Raw genomic sequence first — 18,622 nt, forward strand, 5'->3', positions numbered from 1 at the left:
GAAAAACAACACAAGATCATACATTTTGCTTATTACACAGGAAGTAAAACAGCAATGTTTAAGTCAATAAATAATGTACATCATTGCTAATATGTAACAAATAGCAAAAACTAAGATTGCAATAATTTAACAGCAGCAGGCATTATAAAGAATCAAAATACACAGAGGCTGATATAGTACCACATTCTGTTTTAATGTTCAAATTATGCAAGCAAATTGCTAGTGTATAAAAATACTAATTTTTAAATTGAAGACTCCATATTATTGCTATTTTGGATCAGTCCATTACATACATTGTCCACACACCTTACAATACAGTAATAATTCTTTGCACTTATAGTTCCTCATATCAAACATACATTCAATGTGTTTTACAAGTGTGAAAGTGTCACTGTCAACCTGAAATCTAGTGAATTCCCAAACATGAGTTAAAACTAGGTTTAAAAACTACACTTGCCTCAGAGTGTGTCTGCCAATTTTTGTGGCTTTATAATCACATTATCCTATTTTTTTTCCAGTTTTTCCTCTCCTTAGCACCATGTTAAAGACCCATAAAGCAACAGGGGAAATTGACAAACTACATAATGGAGATGGAGCATAGTCAATTTCATTAAGTGCTATGAAATGCAAACAAATTTAAAAAACTGAGAAAAATATTTTCCCTCATCTCTCTGCTATGGTAATCTTAGTAGAGTCTGTTCTTACTTGCGACTATACCACAGAAAGGGTTTCAAACAGACATGATTTTTAAATTCAAGGTTTAGCCTCACACCGTTCCTGAGAGGTATTATCTTCATTTTACAGATGAGGAAACAGAGCCACAGGTTAAGATAGTTGTTCAAGGTCACGAAGTTTGGGCCAGAGCTAGAGATAGAACTCAGTTTGTCCCAAGTATCACTTGACCACAAGACTCTCCTCTATATTCATAAAGCTTTCTATGCTCCATACTAGTCCGCTTGGGGAGAAAGGATACAAAAGCCTGTTCAAGAGGTAATCGGGTTGGGTAACACTACGGGGGAAATGCATGGAGAGATTCTGAGTATACTTCCCCACCCTCCACCAGCAGCTTCTTGTATCTGCTAAAGGGGGAATTTGTGTGAAAAAAAGGGGTCTGGCCAGCTGAAGGAGCAACAGAGTTGAGAAGTAGCCACAGACAGCATGCTGCCATCCAAAATTTGTGTACCTTATGATAGTAAAAGCAGCGTAAGTTAATGTTCTTCATCAAGCCTTAACCTAATCAAGTGCTGTGTAACCCCTGGAGTGTGGGTAATGGCACAGATGGCTGCAGAAAACAAATGGTAGGCAATACAAGTGCTGTGATGGGGAGGGACCTATAGCTACCAATGGTGACCGAAGACATCCCGATTCCCTTGCTCCTCTGTGTGTTCTATTGGCCATGCTCCCTAGTAGTTCCTCAGCACTAGTGGCCCTGCCTCTTTAGAGATGAATTTGAGAAGAGAAACTTTACCTCTTTTTAGGTAAGTTCTTTCACTTCATTTAATTTTGACATGGGAGAGAGACAGGGAGCCACACTCTTTTTGGTACTTAACCAGAATTATATTTGAAATGTACTATGGATTAGCGTCTCCCACTCAAATAGCTTCTGCTGTTCACGGAGGTGGTTTTATTATGCCATCGGCATAGAGCATCTTCACCAGACGCGCTGCATGGTACAGCTGTGGCGCTGAACATTAAGACATGCCTTTAAGTGCATTGAAAAGTAGTATGATCCTGAATAAAAACACATGCAAGTTAGTAATACCTGGTTTTTCTCTAGCTGTTTTCCAGTAGCTGCTTGATCTTTCAGCTGCTCAATTGCTTTCAGTTTCTGTGGAAAACAGAAGTATGGGAGAGCCAAGAGAGGAACAGAAATGTTCAGTTTTCTGGGTTTCCAGTTGATCATATTAACAGAGAAGGAGATACTCTGACGGGAAGACTTAGCAATAGAAATACATCGAGTTTTCATTTTTATACCTAAACCAGAATTTCACATCAACAGAAACCAAGATAACCTAACAACCTATCTTATTTTCGTCATGAATAGACCCGAGTAGGGAAACATCTATCTAGTACCGGAGGAGTTTGGAAGATTTTATGCATTTGAAATGTAAACACCATAAAATCTGACCCTAAAGTAGCAACAACAACAATTTAAAAGGAGGATAATTTCTTGTACTGGGAAGCTACATCTAAGATTCAGAAAGAGAACTCCTCCACTGTAAATATCCCCCTTCTCCATAGATCTTTTCTCAGCATGGCTGTATTATGAACCAAAGAAAAGATGGTCTGCTGTGCAGTGCAGAAATAGGAAAACTTCTCTAGCCCTGGCCAAATGCGACTCTACCCTTGTTTGAAAGGATTTAAATCAAAGAACTCCAAAGCTGACAGAGCTACACAAGCAGTACACTTGGGTTCCTTTGTGGGCTTGGGGACTGAGAAGACAGACAGACTGACTTCCTTTGTCCTCCAGTGACTCCCTCTCTGCACAGAGTTGATAGGATCTACAGAGATACATGTCCATCAAAGGTAAGCTTTATACCTTCCTGGCAGTCCTGCGCTATAAACAACACCAACCCTCTCTTCCCCCAACCTCAAGTCAGAGCAGCCTTCCCAGATCCTAAATGAGACTAGGATTTGCAAAGCAAGGTTAGGAAGCTCACTTAGTTCCTTCACAAATATTGACCAGCTATATCATCTGCCCTTTTGAAGAGAGCCAGCAGTTCTTGAGAATGGAAGAGAAGAGAATGGAAAAACTACTGCTGTTCTGGACAAGTCTCAAATTTTCTTTACATGCTTAGACACTATACTAATAGGCTCATTTTTAAGTGGCTATTGTTGTGCTACTTTACACTATGAGAAAGCAGAGGAGAGCAGTTGCCTGAGGTGTATGCTCTATGTACACCCTACACCTCACTGATATTAGTCATCTCCACAATCAGACTAGCCCTTCAGGACTTTCTCCAAGAGGAAACTATTCTTCATTAGAAAAATTTCTCACCTTTTTCAAATTCTTTATTTTTTTGTCTACCTCAGGGTCTCCAGATGTCACAGAAGGCAGAGTGCTGTGTGGTACATTCTGTAATGCTGGAGATGGTGTTGATTCCTGGTTCCCATCAGTTTTGGCCTCCTGTAAGTTAATAAACTTCATCTACTGTTCCTGTAAACCATTTAAACAACAGCTCTGTTGTTTTATAACATGGAAACCTAGAAAAGCTGTTGAATATTTCTCCCTTTCATTAGTCCTCTGGTGCTCTCTATTGTTTGTAAACAGTTTTCAGTTACATGTTATATTATTTGAGACCGAGATCCTATCAGAAAATGTTAGCTATAATATTAGAGTTCCGATATACTGTGTCTTCTTTCTTCCCACCGAGAGAGACAAGAAACATGCTTAGTATAATGAAATTGGTAGGAATGAAACTACAAATATACATCCACAAACATTTCTTATAAGAGCTGGTGGTCCATCCTCCCCACTACCAGAAAAACCAAAATCAGGTCTAATTTATGAAGCAAAAGTATTATACACTTTAGAAGGTTTTAGTAATTGTTGAAGTTATAGAGCTAACATCAAAAGCTGAAACCTGCCATCTAGCCATAGAACAGATACAGTACAGGTAGCTGCAAAAGTACAAGCTTATTTGCTCTGCTCTGCTATCATGCCTCCACCCTGACCTATAGGAAGACCACATTTAAAGGGTGAGACAATATTTCGGTTTTCAAAACCATTCAGTCTTTTGCCTCTCACCTGAGACTGCAAAGAGTTGAGCAGAATCTTAGGGACTGGAAGGATGAAGCGTGTGATGTTTATGTGAACAGAACTGACGCTTCCAATTCATTTCACTTCACACAGACTAATGAACAACCAACTGATGGTAACAACTGTCGGTCACTATCAACCTGGGCCAATTTCAAGCGAATGATTTAAAAGGTGTATGACATGTGCCATCCAGTCCCCTGAAATTTCGCACACATGGCCATGAATTTTTATTACTTTTAGTGCAATCCAAAGTTTGTTACTGCAGGACTAGTCAACACATTTGCAAAAGCTAATGTAACGTTATCCTTAAGAGGGCTGATGCTAGCAGTACCTGTTTAGCAGCTTTCTTTGCTTCGTGCTTCCTTTGATTTTTAAGTGCCATCTTTGATAATGGCTTATCGCTATTTCCTGGTTGTGGTTTCATGTTCTGAGGTGGCTCCTCCTCGTGCTAAGGGACACATAAGATTGACATTTCTGAAATGCATGTGCCATACTTCAAAATATCCTACAAAAGAATGAAAACTCTAGAAAAACTCTTCTACGTGTTAAAGTACCACAGTTTAAAAGGTGACCTGCATAGGACAAAAAAAAAAAAAAATGGGTTTATGCCCTTTCTGCTTCTTTTGATGGTTGAAGGCACCCTGAAAAAAGTGTCACCCCCTAAAAAGATTTTCCTTTGTTTTTTACACTAGCCTTTTAGGATTTGTCTGTCCTGTCTCTCCTAGAGGCATCTATAGATGGCTGGAAAAGTACTAAAGCAAATTCTAGGAATATAAAACCTGAACAATTGAGTGGGAAGGTGATTTTTAGTCAGACTGTTTAAAACTTTGCTTTTTGTTTACACCTATTTAACTCAAATGCCTGACAGATAGTTGGAAGCAAAGCACTTTGTTAACAATTTTACAGTCCTGCCCCTCCAGGTAAGGGCTAAGAAAGCTCCCCCACCATTTCTTTAGTCCTTCAAACAAAAACAGGACAGACAGAACTTGATTTTCTTTTTACATCTTAAAGAAGCAAAGATAAGAAGCTTTTTTCCCCCTTGCTGTTCATCTTAAGAAAACCCAAAACCAAACCAGGAATATACTCTGTTATTTTCTGAAAAACTAGTTTTAGCAGGTCAGACATATTAAATGCTCAAATGGGTTTAAATGTTTTTCACCCACAACTCTGATTTTTCCTCCATACAAGCTGGCAGAATGTAGTTCCCTGAATTCTGTTACAGGTTGAATCTTTCTTGCTAACTCTGCTTATGTAGCACCTGTGAAGTCGGGCCCTAGTAATAACTAACTGCTGATAGCCTGTGGCCTGAGGCTTCTATCTTCCAAGCCTCCTTCGAAGATAGAAGCCTCAAAATCAAAGCCTTCTAAAATAAAATAAAATAAAATAAAAATAAAAAACAGGTCAAGGCTGTAATCCTTAATTATACTTAGTATCTTCGCACACAAATCTACTTCTGAAAACTGAAAAAGAAAATAAAGCAACGCTAAATAAATGACTAGATCCACATAAGGAAAACAGCTAAGCTGCAGTGGACTTGCCAATAGTATCACTGGGTCACAAATACCCAAAGTGTACTGAAGGGGGGCAAACCACCACTCAACTACCTCAACGCTGGCTCAAGCCTGGCCAAATCTGTGTTATGTCTGACTCTAGCATGTTGGTTCATGAAAACCAGCTGAACACACCACAACTGGAGTGACAGTTTACCCACCACCCAGGCTCTCTTTGTTGTTCAGCAGCAGCAAGAGGAGGCAGCATTTGCAACTCTTTGTGCTGCTGGTCTAAGGGGCAGTTTTGTGCAGGGAAGAGGATTTGCCCCATAAAATTACAGCATTCCTAGCACATATTCCTGCAAACAGGGAGCAGATGGGGCAGTCAGTGAAACAAGCCTATTAAAAGGCAAATGTTTATTTCTTAAAATACAAAAACAAAAAACAAAACCACCACCCAAGATTGGTGTCATCATTCCCCAACCACTTTCCCAATTAATGAAGTATTTTGCAACCAAATTTCAAGTACAAATGAAATGATGGGCCAACATAATTGAGATGAAGTTTACTTACCAGCTTGGAACTGGTTATAGGCTTGTTTCTCAAAGCTGGTGGTCTATAAGCTTGGGCAACCTTTAGCTCAGCACTTGGCAGTTCACTTGGAACTGCCTGGTAAGTTACTGCTTTTGCTGGAAATGTTCCATCTAAAAATGGCTGCCAGGAAACTTGCCATATTTCTGCATTCGGTGAGACTTCACATTGGTGTAGAACAGAGCCAGTATAATGCCAGATCTTGTACCCATTACCAACTCGTAGCCTTGGAGCACACGTAGCAGTTACAAAATGTTCCCCATCAGGGCACCAAGCAAAATATGTAGAATCTGATGCCAGTGGCTTGGAAATAAGTTTGTAGTTTTTTACATCCCATACTTCCATCTGTCCTCTGAGATTTCCAAATCCTGCTAGTACTAAGATATGTCCAGGAGAGCTGTAGTAGGCAGCATTACGAGGGCCAGTTCCAAAATCAAACAAAGGATCACATTTCAGATTGAAAACAGTTGCCTTGGCAGGCATAAAACCATACACAGCACAAAACTCTGTGGAATTGGGATTCCATACTACATCATAAATGGGACCATTTTTTGCTAAAGAAAAAAAAACATATATAAACTAAGATTATGAAATCGTATCATTTACATTTGTCTGGATAAAAAACAAAAACAAAAAACATGATTACAAAGCTTTCCTGAAGTCCAGTCATTCACAATTCCAGAAAAACTAACTTTTGGTAACTTTTTTTGGTTTTGGTAGAAATTAATATTGCAAACCAATGTCTTATGTGGTGCAATCTCTAAATAAAACTGAGCATAATCAACACCCCCACCCAATTGTGAGTTACCTCTCCTTCACTGGTCAGCATCACCACTTCTATAGTAAGAATAGTTTTTTGTGTGGAAAAATCCTTTTTGTCTCAATATTCAAATATGATAGCTCAGAACCTTCCAAAACTAGCAGCAGTGGCCCACTGGAAACCTACAAATATCCTCTTTCACAGTTGTACAAAACTCCTGTTTCTATGCCTACATAGTTGTGAAATACTGGACTTTAATTTGTCACCAGACTAGGAATGAGTATTGCTCAACCTGAACCTCTTACCAGTGACATTCTTTTAATGGAGTAAGTGGGCATGCCATCTTGTTCAGGACACCCAAAACTGAGCCACTGCGTTACTCTTCTGCCTTAGCAAGAGGAGACACACTTTAAACCACAATATCAGTGAGTATCCCTAATTCCTCATATAGTGTTAATACATATATTTCACAATGATATTAATCACCAGTGTCTCACCAGCTTTCATAAAAGACCTTACTCAATACTTTTACAATACACTAATACTATATACCAGGGATTGGCAACCTTTGGCACGTGGCCCGTCAGGAAAATCCGCTGACAGGCTGGGCCGGTTTGTTTACCTGCAGCATCCGCAGGTTCGGCTGATCGCAGCTCCCACTGGCTGCAGTTCGCCGTTCCAGGCCAACGGGGGCTGTGGGAAGCGGCGGCCAGCAAATCCGTTGGCCCACACCGCTTCCCGGGGCCCCCATTGACCTGAACTAGCGAACCGTGGCCAGTGGGAGCTGCGATCGGCTAAACCTGAGGACGCTGCAGGAAAACAAACTGTCCCAGCCTGCCAACGGATTTCCCTGACAGGCCGCATGCCAAAGGTTGCTGATCCCCGCTATATACAATCAGTTGATTTAATTGCTTATTCTTGGGATTCAGACCCCTTCTTCTCCCCTATGGGTGTCTGGACCCTGATAATCACGAGGGAAGAACAGAAAACATTTTTGTTGCATATTTATTAAAAAATGGGGGCTGTCTGAAGCTGCTCAGGCATTTGGAACAATAGACTAAGTTATGGGGGGATGGATTAGTGGCCACAGTGCAAGTGAGGTGCTCAGTGATTAATGAAAAATGTGATTCATTACATAGTTGTAAAAATCATCACATGGTTATCACTGCCACATGTGGTATATATAGACATCTTTACCTATGAACTTGTACAACGTAAACTGCATTTCTAGTGCTTAAAGTAATGACTCTTAAAATAAAACGTTGACCCAGTATATCTAAAGAGCTTCAACCACTGATTCCTGTAGCTATTTTTTTTTCCATGCACACTGGAAATAGTTGTTGCAGTAACCAATTTTATAAACAAAGCAAGTCATACTTCATTTTTCCCTCCAAAGAGAATACCTGCATTAGGATTATTAACTACAAAGCTTCATTTAAAAAAATATATTTGAAATATGGGGGCACACTAAGGCATCTGAAATGTAAATATCAGTTGGCAAAGAGGGTATTAAGAAACACAAGCACAAGCCCTAACTGCACCAGTGAAATAGACAAGAAAGCAGGGAACCTACCAGCCTGATTCACCCTGCTGTCACCCCAGGGCAGGTTGGAGGCTCCTTCTGGGTGCAGAGCTCCCTGCTGGAAATGGGCAGCTGGGCTCCCGGTGGGGAGCGGAGAGCCTGGGGGGCAGCGGAGAGCCCAGGGGAGGAGGGCAACCAGGCTCGCAGCGGGGAGCTGTGCATGGACCTGAGAGCCTGAGCTCTCAGCCCCCCACACTGCCTCTCCTAAATTGGCAGAAGTGCTCCTCGTGAGGACGCACACCACTGACAGGAGAAGGGTAGTGTAGACATGAACCACTGCAGTAATTACTGTGGTTGCTGTAAGTCGACCTCACATAGGTCGACTTAAGTTTGTAGCGTAGACAGGCCTTCAGCCTCCCAACACTCTTGACACACAACAGTCTTTAACAGTGCAAAACAAGCCTAACCACAGTTAAGGAAAAAAAGGGAAGAAAACCATTACAGAGGAAATTTTAGGTAAACAGATTAGTGGTTTTGGTATTGAACCAGGGTACTGGGATTAAACACCCTTATTTTTACAAAAAAAGTATCAGTTTTAAATCTCTCAGTGTTGCCAACTTTCATGATTTTGTCATGAGTCTCATGATAATTGTTTTCCTTAAAGCCCCAGCTCCTAGAGTCAAGTGGATGTGTGATGATTTCAGCCTTCATTCTTAAAGAAAAAGTAAGTTTCTAGCCCCCATGGCTGTGGAGAAAGCTTCAAAATGTGACCCCAGTGCACTCAAAAGGCTCAAAAAGCAGAAGACACATACAAAGAACACCAAATCTATCATTTTTACATAATCTCATGATTTTTTGTGAGCCTGACTCATGATTTTTGAACTTTTGGGGCTGGCAATACGGTCTCATCCAAAAGTTTTAGTGATTTTTCCTCCAAAATAGTAAACCTTTTTGTTTTTCAATGCTTTTCACAGTACATAGGGGATATGATTAGTTTGTATGTGTGCCCTTGTGGAGGGCGAGGCAGTATTAACAATCTTATGCTTATTATGGAATGTCCTCGAAAAGAGGCGGGGCCTCCTCATGTGGGATGCTTTCATGCTTTGGTTGAACTTCAGGATAGCAAAGCATATGCCACCAAGCATGATTCAATTGAACAGCTTTTCAAGTTTCAAGAAGTGGAAGTGGAATTTTAAGTGTTTTTATTTTGAACAGTCCATCACTATTATTAAACAGAAAGGGGAGAGGTCATAGAAACTCTTATCGTGTGAGGTAACAAAATTCACTATCTTAATATCTGTTTAGTGCAGAAACATATTTGCATGACAAACAGTAGTTCACTGTTTTCACCGAAACTGTAAGATTTTTAGCATACATTAAGTACAATTCCCAATAACAAATGACATAACACTATGTAAATGTCCAAAAGCCACTTACGTAGTTGTACAACAGCACTTTCTCCATTTGTTGCAATGTAGTGCAGCGTTTGTTCTCCATAATATGAAGCTCCTGTTTTATCAACTTCTGTACTAGCTATTACTAGCACAGCCGTAGCTATTAGGGTACAAAACATAGTAAGTTTTTTTAAACATGCAAACCACCTAGTAATCCTGAGACTCTACATTTTAGTCTCCACTAACAGAAACTACCATATACACAGAGAAAGAATTTTAAGTTTGGCCAGTTGTGAAATCTATAATTAAGATTATACGGACACTTTCTTTAATGATGCTTTATCACATGCTCAGAACTTTCTATCATCTTCTCCTTTTCAATTAAAATGTTCCTTTCTTGATTTTAACCCAAAGATGATCTTTTTTCATTTAAAGAGGATGGAGGAAGTGTGAGCAAAACCCATTCACTCATTTTGAATTATTCAAAGGTAAGCGTTTTTTTTAAGTGGTGTGAAGAGATTTTTTTATATATATATGCATAACACTAACATAACTATATTAAGCTATCCGCTTGACCAAGACTAACTGTCAACTAGCATCCAGGCCAGTTTACCAATAAAACAAAACAATTTTGCACATTAATAGCTTTTGTATGTATATCTATTTCACTTACGCACACACAAATAGCATATAAGCAAATATATAAGTATATAATATAAACATTGCCTTCTGTTCACATGTATAATAATAATAATTGGTGGTCAGTATAAAAGTTTTACCAACATGACTTTGAAATGACCATCATTATTCATGAGTGGTAAAGCACAAAGTGGACTATGTAGTTCATCTCAAATGTGATGTGTTTTTATCTAATTACATTTTGCAGTTTCACAAATCTAAGTGTCTAAACACAGTGGAATTGTATACATTACACACAAAAGCACACACAATACATATTATATATAAAATGAATTTTCCACATTATTAGGCGGTATCTGTGTTCATGGACTGGAAGTATGTATTAATAAGTATGTAATAATAATGTATTAATTATTTACTTTATGATATTATGTTAATATTTAAATATTAACATTTACATTAGTTATGTAAATGTGTGTCTGTGCTGTTTCAGTCTGTTGTTCGCTAGTTTTCTAGATTTTTTGACTAAACAAATGAGAGAGTACAGAAAGTAGTGTTTTAATCCCTCTGTATAAAATGTATGGAAATTATAAATAAACATATGCTCCCACGTATACACGCAAAAGTCATGAAATGTATGTTCAGATTCTTGTAGTAACTTAAATTTGCTCACATCACACATATATGGAATATTTCAGATTATTAGTTATGATGTTAAATATACAAGTGAATATAATGGGCCTGCTTCTACTCTCAGCTATTCGCAGATGATTCCAACGGACTTCAATGGGAGTTGTGTGGAAAAAGGTAGGACAAAACTAGGTCATAAAGAATATGTAGAATGGGGATTACCACACATTTTATGTAGCAATGCAAATGTATGTGGCATTTTACAAAAGAAAGTAAGGCATGTTCCTTGTCTCCCTTTATATTTATGACAAGACTGTAAACACCTTTAAAATCCCTCCTGGCCAGAGGAAAAATCCTTTCATCTGTAAAGGGTTAAGAAGCTAGGATAATCTCGCTGGCACATGACCAAAATGACCAATGAGGAGACAAGATACTTTCAAAAGCTGGGGGGAGGGAGAAACGAAGCCTCTTTCTCTCTGTCTGTATGATGTTTTTGCCGGAACAGAACAGGAATGGAGTCTTAGAACTTAGTAAGTAATCTAGCTAGATATGCATTAGATTCTGTTTTCTTTAAATGGCTGAGAAAATAAGCTGTGCTGAATGGAATGTAGATTCCTGGTTTTGTGTCTTTTTGTAACTTAAGGTTTTGCCTAGAAGGATTCTCTATGTTTTGAATCCAATTACCCTGTAAGGTATTTACCATCCTGATTTTACAGAGGTGATTCTTTTACTTTTTCTTCTATTAAAATTCTTTTAAGAATCTGATTGCTTTTTCATTGTTCTTAAGATCCAAGGGTTTGGGTCTGTGTTCACCTATGCAATTTGGTGAGGATTTTTATCAAACCTTCCCCAGGAAAGGGGGTGTAGGGTTTGGGAGGATTTTGGGGGGAAAGACGTTTCCAAACGGGCTCTTTCCCAGTTATATATCTGTTAGACGTTTGGTGGTGGCAGCGATAAAGTACAAGGGCAAAAGGTAAAATAGTTTGTATCTTGGGGAAGTTTTAACTTAAGCTGGTAAAAATAAGCTTAGGAGGTTTCATGCAGGTCCCCACATCTGTACCCTAGAGTTCAGAGTGGGGAAGGAACCTTGACAAGTCTAAGGAACACATGACACCAGTTCAGGTACAGGAAGGATGAAGAAGCAGGATTTCTGGATGAAATGCCTTTTAAAGGAGGACGTGAAAACAGGAGATAGTATGTTCTGTGTCAACAAAAATTAGGAAATGGTGTGGTGGGATCTTCCTTTGGAGGCTGCAGTTTAACTATAACCAATTTTCTAGTCTTACATAAATATACAGGGCAGCATGAAAGAGCATGCAAAGATGAGAATGGAAGAAGAAATTATAGGGTTCAGGGGAAAGAAAGGTATACAAGGAGTTGAGGGAGCAAGATGTTTAGGAGGAAATGAGAGCAGATATAGATGGGGACGAGATTACGAAGGACAATGTGGGCAAGTTATGAGAACTTTAGTGTTTAAAATTATAACATTAATGTTGCATTAATACAAGTTTTTTGTCTTTGCATTTGACGAATACAAAAACAAAAGCAAGCAAAATAACCACACCTTGAAGTTAGTGAATATAAATATAAGAGATTAAATTAATAGCTGCTGTACCTTTGTTATTCCAGAGCATTGTCGCCTTGTCAGCTTTAAAGAAACTTTTATTGGCCAATGCAGACTGAGAGCCACCAAAGTTAGGGTACTGATACAGCCTTACAAACGAGGGTGCACCCTTGCTTCCAGGAACATAAACAGAAACCTAGATCAACACCAATATATTAAATTAGTGATACATTGTTCTTAGGAGCACAAAGGCAGAGAAATACAATGATTTCTAAAGGAATTAAAGAAAACCAAAATATATGAATTGTGAACAAACATTATAGGTACCTTGCTTGGCTGTGGTCCTGGTGATAACACAAAATCATTAACTTTTTGCAAATGAAGTTTATTTGCAATAGTATCTGCAAAATCACAATTACAGTCAGGTTAATGACAAAACACTTAACTCACACTACTTAATGTACTTTTATATTATACCATTTTATGAGTGTACCCCACTGATAATACACAAGGAACGATGTACTTAACCATAAAAAGATTCTTTACTTGGCAAAAGCAGCATGATAACCACCTTTGATTATGTAGTCTCTCAGACTTGAAGTTTTAGCTAGATTTATTTCTCTTTATGATCACAGGTATGACAATTAAAGGGTGTGAAATGTCTCCCTCAAACTTTGAACGCACTTATACCAGCCTAGGGTTTTAAACGTTCTACAAACCTTGGAGGAGAAGTTCACACAGCAAGAAAGTCTTTGAACCCCACATGAACATACTTCATGTTCCACAATCAAAGTAAGTGGCACAGCCACCCACCTTAACTACGCTGTCTTCAGAGGAAGCGCGGCCACTCCCACACATCCTGCTCCATTCTGTACAGTCTCCCCTCCTTGGATCTTTGGGGATGGGACACAGGTGATTGCTCCCCACAGCACGTTCTCTGAAAGGCCTGCTGTGAGTTGATCACTCCCCTACACATAAGAATTTTCTCTGGAAGTGAATCTGCACTCGGTGCCAGTTCCCTCGCAGTAAGGCAGTGGGACGAGAGTCTCATTTGAGCAGCTATCAGAGTGAGCTTAGTGGCAGAAGTGACAAATGATCCCACACCTTAATAGATACATCTCATATTTCCCTACCAAATGATAGGGGAGTTCCTTAGCTACCACACTAGGGATTATGGAGAACTTCTGCGTAAGCTAAGTCTGGAAGTCATTGCCTTGTTCCTGGTGCTATAGCTTTTGGGAGGGGTGAGATGGCACCTAACATACCTTTGAACACCCTGACTGATTTGTGCGGTCAGTGGACTGCCAACACCATAAAACCTGTGTGTGTGTGGGGAGCGGGGAAGGAGTATGGGGGAGAGAGAAAGGAACACCTAGCACCCTCCTTAGGGGGTGGCCAATAGGCAGTACAGCAAAAGTGGCCATGGTATCATGGAATTCTCTCTTGGCAGCTGGGGCTTAATTAATGTAGGTTTTCTACACCTCTCAAACAAACTTCAGGGTTCAGTTCATGAATCACCCCATTGCTAAGTAAACCCAGCAGGATTTACACAGCCTAATAATAATCCATGTTAAATAAAAAGTTTAAAGGGTGTCTGCTCTCATAGCAGTCTCATCTCTATCTACAACAGATCATAAATGGGAAAGAACAAGAGCGCAATATAGGAAATCCCACCTGATGAGAACACAGATTTTTCCCAGGATAACCCCTGAACACCTCCCCTTTGATAAGCATTATGGAAGGTTTCTTCCACCTGGGAAGAATGGTGAAAAGCCTCCTCCCAGAACACCACTAATATTACTCCGTAAACCAGTCACCAAATTATGGGGGCAGGGGGACGAGGGAGACACACATGACTTTCACCCTAATCTTCCTTCTCCAACAAGCATGGAGTCAGAGACATCTCATGTCTCTATATCTCCAAGTTCCACGAGCTTCAGAAGAAACTGCCCCTGAATCCTAAAGCCATGTCTCCCATAAGGCAGTGTGTTACACCATTAGCCCCCAAACAACTTGTGTGTCATCTACGTTTTTAATTTTTCTCTGAATTCCTCCGTTCTACTTTCACTGTTCTCTTTTCTTCTCTTTCCCTGGCGTTCCTTTTGTTCTCTTCCATTTTCAACATTCTGTATCTCCAAACTGTCCTGGCTTCCTTCCTCCTCATCTGCTTCCCTCTGCCTCAACTTGTTCTCTTTACTTCCAAAATACCTTTGGTTAATGCTGAACTACTCTGGAAAATATCCTGGCTCCATAGTAATGTTGTTACCGTAAGCATCAATCTTCTCATGGCTCTTTGGAAACCGAAAGAGATAAGCTGAGCACAACCCACAGAAGAAATCATGTTCTATACTGACACACATCCTTTGAACTCCCACTGGGCATATATCAATGCAGAATTGGCCCTCTTTATCTAAAATGGGGAACTGTCTCACATTCCACAGGGGCAGTTGAGAAGTAGAAAACAAAAAAAGTCAATGTGGTGAAAATATGCTAGGACTTCACAAGATCTTATTTTTTCTGGGTACCAAAATAAAAGAGGATTTAAGCAATATTTCAGATAAAGCCAACAACATGAAAAAATCAGAGAAGTGCAAAAAGGGTGAAGATAGGCAAAAGAGACATATCTAGAATGCAACGAAGCCAAATCTTAGAAATGTTTGCATACCAAAGTTGTTGTTTTCAAAGAAGTGCACTTCATTATTTACGATCCTAGCAGATATACTTTCGTCATCTGCCCAGCAAGGACACCTAAGATTTAAAAAAAAAAAAAAAAAAGACAATATAAAAATTGAAATAGGCAACATTTACTATCTCTATATTTAAAAACTACATTTCATAACTTAAGTTTAGACCAATGCTCACAAAGAGATTCAACACTATTACAAGATTATATGAGGTTAGTGGTAAAAATATCATACAACCAGTTACTAATGGTACTATTTCCCCCCAGTTGTACAAAATGATAGTGGATTTACTATGTTACAAACTGACTACACATGTGTACAAAGATACTAGTATAGATACTTTCAGTTTGTAGCAGACAATATTTTGAGAACCAACACAATATTAAAATCATACTTTCAAGATCAGGTTTTGAAAACTTCATTTCTCTGTAGATAATTAATACTTGAAAATATTATTTACCAATTCTGCATTTTTTTCTGGATGAAAGACTTTAAACATTTCCCAGTTTTCACATCATAAAGTTGTAGATTGGGCATGCCTGCTGTGCCATCTTTAGCAGCTGTAATAAAAAAACATAGGTTTGCAGTGGTGGCCCCAGGAGTAAGTTCAGGTCTGCTTCACTCACCATCCTATTCCACCCTAACAATGGCCTTTCATGATCCTGCAAAGGGCTAAACACCCTTATGAATGTGCAAGCACCTTGCAAGATCAAGTCCTAAATTTGGCAGATTCTGACAGTATAAGGCTTTCACCTACTCCTTCTTTGGACCAGCTGCTTATTTTATGCAACCACATATCTACTTTCGCTTTAAATCTGGGAGCTATGCTCCCCCAGTTTACTGGATCTACCTTGCACTAGTGAAGCATCCAGCATTCTTCAATGCTGTGATATTCCTGATCAGTGCCTTGTAGTTAATTATCCAAATTTATGTTTTGTTATTTGCTAAGATGTTCAAATGACTATGTCACTTCCTTTCCATTTATCAGCAAACCACAAGTTAGATTTGCTGAATGAGTTAATTTTTTTATTGTATTAGCCATCTGCAACATTAAAAAGTATTTATTGCAGAGATGACTTTCCGTTATCAGCAACGGTTCCTGATTCTTCCTCCTAATTTCCAGTCTCTAAACTATTTTTCCATTCTTCATTCTGTGGTTCCTTTAGCTTCCTAGGATGCCATGAGCAACATTAACAGTCTCCCCCAGCATAGCCTCTAGCAGGTTTCCCCACAGAAGATAGCTCATCAATTGTAAAAGAATAAGAAGATTTTTTTTTATATGCAAAATTGTTACCACAGTAGTAAATTATTGACCATTAATACTACTACTTTGCACTTGAATTGCACTTTACCTTTTCACAGTGCAACTCAAACACTAACCAAGTTAATTTTCCATCTCTGGGAGGTAGCGAGGCACTACTATTCAAATATAGTACTATTCTACAAACTGAATAGCCTCTACTTACTAATCAGATCAGCTCCCTGTGTGCATTCAGACTCCCATCCACTGAGTTGAATAACTAAAGTAACTTTTCACTCCTGTTAGCCATGCAGAGCCAATATAGCTGAGAAAAAATGAAGCGGAGTCCATTCCATTCTGTCATGCATCAACAGAACTGATAACTGGGTTCCAGTCAATTACACCTGTGTAACCAGATTGTCACCTATGAACCTATTCTTCCACTTAGGGCATAATCTGAAGACTATTTGGCTGCAAAAGTGTAATTAAGGGTGTGACGTTGCACCACATAATGCTCTATAGAAATATGCTTATGAGTGTAAATATAACATAACTGGAATGAGTTTTATGCTAGATATGCCAAGTTACATATCTCTACAAAGGTTTTTTACCCACAAAAGCTTATGCCCAAATAAATCTGTTAGTCTTTAAGGTGCCACCGGACTCCTTGTTGATTTAATCTCATTAGACTGACCTCACACTTGGTAAAGCAACCCCCATCCTTTCATGTATTTATACCTGCTCCTGTATTTTCACTCCATGCATCTGATGAAGTAGGTTCTAACCCATGAAAGCTTATGCCCAAATAAATTTGTTAGTCTCTAAGGTGCCACAAGGACTCCTCATTATTTTTGGTGACACAGACTAACACGGCTACCGCTCTGAAACCAATCCACATCTGAGCTTTCCTGGGAATGTGGCCTGGCTTGTAAGGAACTGAGTCATGCATGGACATGTGACTTGCCCATGTGACTCCAAAATTCCATCTTGGACCTGGATTCTCCATGGGAGAGGAGAAAGGGTTTCCACCCACAAGAGGAAGTCTATTTAAGCCCCTGAAAATTCTAAATTATATCCCTTGCAATTCTGCTTCAGGTACATGGCACTGCAAATAAGCTCCTCTGGGGGTGGAGAGGCTATCTGAAAGAAACTGGAACAAAGGACAGTAACCACAGGGATGTGAATGATTGCTGGACCCAGACTAGAAGGTGGCCATTCTGTAAAAGAAGCTAATGGGAACATCTCTGAGGGTGAGATTTCATCTGTAATCATTTTCCTATACTATTAGGCTTAGACTTGTGTGTTTTATTTTATTTTGCTGGGTAATTCACTTTGTTCTGTCTGTTATTACTTGGAACCACTTAAATCCTACTTTTTGTATTTAATAAAATCACTTTTTACTTAATACATACTGTGGGTTAATTAATAATATCAGGGGGGCAAACAGCTGTGCATCTCTCTCTATCAGTACTCTAGAGAGTGAACAATTTATGAAAACGGATTTATTTGGGGTTTGGACCCCATTGGGAGCTGGGCATCTGAGTGGTGGAGACAGGAACACTTCTTAAGCTGTTTTCAGTTAAGCTTATACCTTTTGGGGGACGTTGTTCAGACCCGGGTTTGTGTTTGTAGCAGGCTAGCGTGTCTGGCTCGAACCAGGCAGGGCACTGAAGTCCCAAGCTGTCAAGGAAAATGGGCTCAGAGGTAGTCTCAGCACATCAGGTGGCAGTTCCCAAGGGGTTTTCTGTGATCCAACCATCACAAAAGGACTAATTTGGATTGCACAACCTTTATGCACAAAAAAGAATGAATCCAGCGTGATAGAGTTCAGTTTTCCAGACTAGCTTTGGTGGTTAGTTGTATTTTTTCCCCCTAAGCATGTCTGATATGGAAATCATATGGGACAACAAACATGAACCCTCACAATGCCATTTTTAAAGAGTCCGTTTTCAGAGTAGAGTCAGGTTTAAGGAGTAGACTTCCCAAAGGCAATACAGGAAGTCAACAGCAAAGCCCAAACTGACTAGAACTCTGAAGTTCCTGGTTTCTCCTCCCTACCCTATGAGAAAAGGGCACAGGAATAGAGTCACTAACCCTAGGAAAGGTTGGGGTTTTTTTAATACACGTTTTACAAATTAAGTCAAGCGCTCAGAAAATCTGCCATGTGGGTAAACTGAAAGTAAACGTTTCAAATCCTCTAAGATTTGTTCCCACATGACCACATCCACCCCCATCAGCTATCACCTTTGCTTTCATAGCCATAAACTGTAAACTCTCCATGGACTCATTGCACCATTTCACTCATTATCTATAATACACCTATTGACCTGGCTGTTCACAACAGTCTT

The 18,622-nt window shown here is 39.4% G+C and overlaps 1 protein-coding gene and 1 long non-coding RNA gene across 2 annotated transcripts in view; one reads left to right on the plus strand and one right to left on the minus strand.

Annotated features, from left to right (window-relative positions):
- The window catches only part of EIF2A (eukaryotic translation initiation factor 2A), a 31,931-nt gene that overhangs the window by 716 nt on the left and 12,593 nt on the right, over positions 1 to 18,622 (minus strand). Inside the window, exons 5-13 of the mRNA XM_074963775.1 lie at positions 15,495 to 15,594; positions 15,016 to 15,098; positions 12,678 to 12,751; positions 12,402 to 12,546; positions 9,561 to 9,677; positions 5,824 to 6,395; positions 4,092 to 4,208; positions 2,999 to 3,127; positions 1,763 to 1,828 (exon numbers count right to left, since the gene is read on the minus strand). Coding sequence (XP_074819876.1) covers positions 1,763 to 1,828; positions 2,999 to 3,127; positions 4,092 to 4,208; positions 5,824 to 6,395; positions 9,561 to 9,677; positions 12,402 to 12,546; positions 12,678 to 12,751; positions 15,016 to 15,098; positions 15,495 to 15,594 — 1,403 coding nt within the window. The remainder of the gene's footprint in view (positions 1 to 1,762; positions 1,829 to 2,998; positions 3,128 to 4,091; positions 4,209 to 5,823; positions 6,396 to 9,560; positions 9,678 to 12,401; positions 12,547 to 12,677; positions 12,752 to 15,015; positions 15,099 to 15,494; positions 15,595 to 18,622) is intronic.
- On the plus strand, positions 9,986 to 17,508 carry LOC141993929 (uncharacterized). The gene is made up of 4 exons (XR_012640969.1): positions 9,986 to 10,005; positions 10,914 to 10,963; positions 12,986 to 13,142; positions 17,370 to 17,508. It is a non-coding gene; the product is annotated as an uncharacterized LOC141993929 (long non-coding RNA).

The sequence above is a fragment of the Natator depressus genome, chromosome 9, assembly GCF_965152275.1.
Source record: "Natator depressus isolate rNatDep1 chromosome 9, rNatDep2.hap1, whole genome shotgun sequence".
Classification (NCBI taxonomy): domain Eukaryota; kingdom Metazoa; phylum Chordata; order Testudines; family Cheloniidae; genus Natator; species Natator depressus.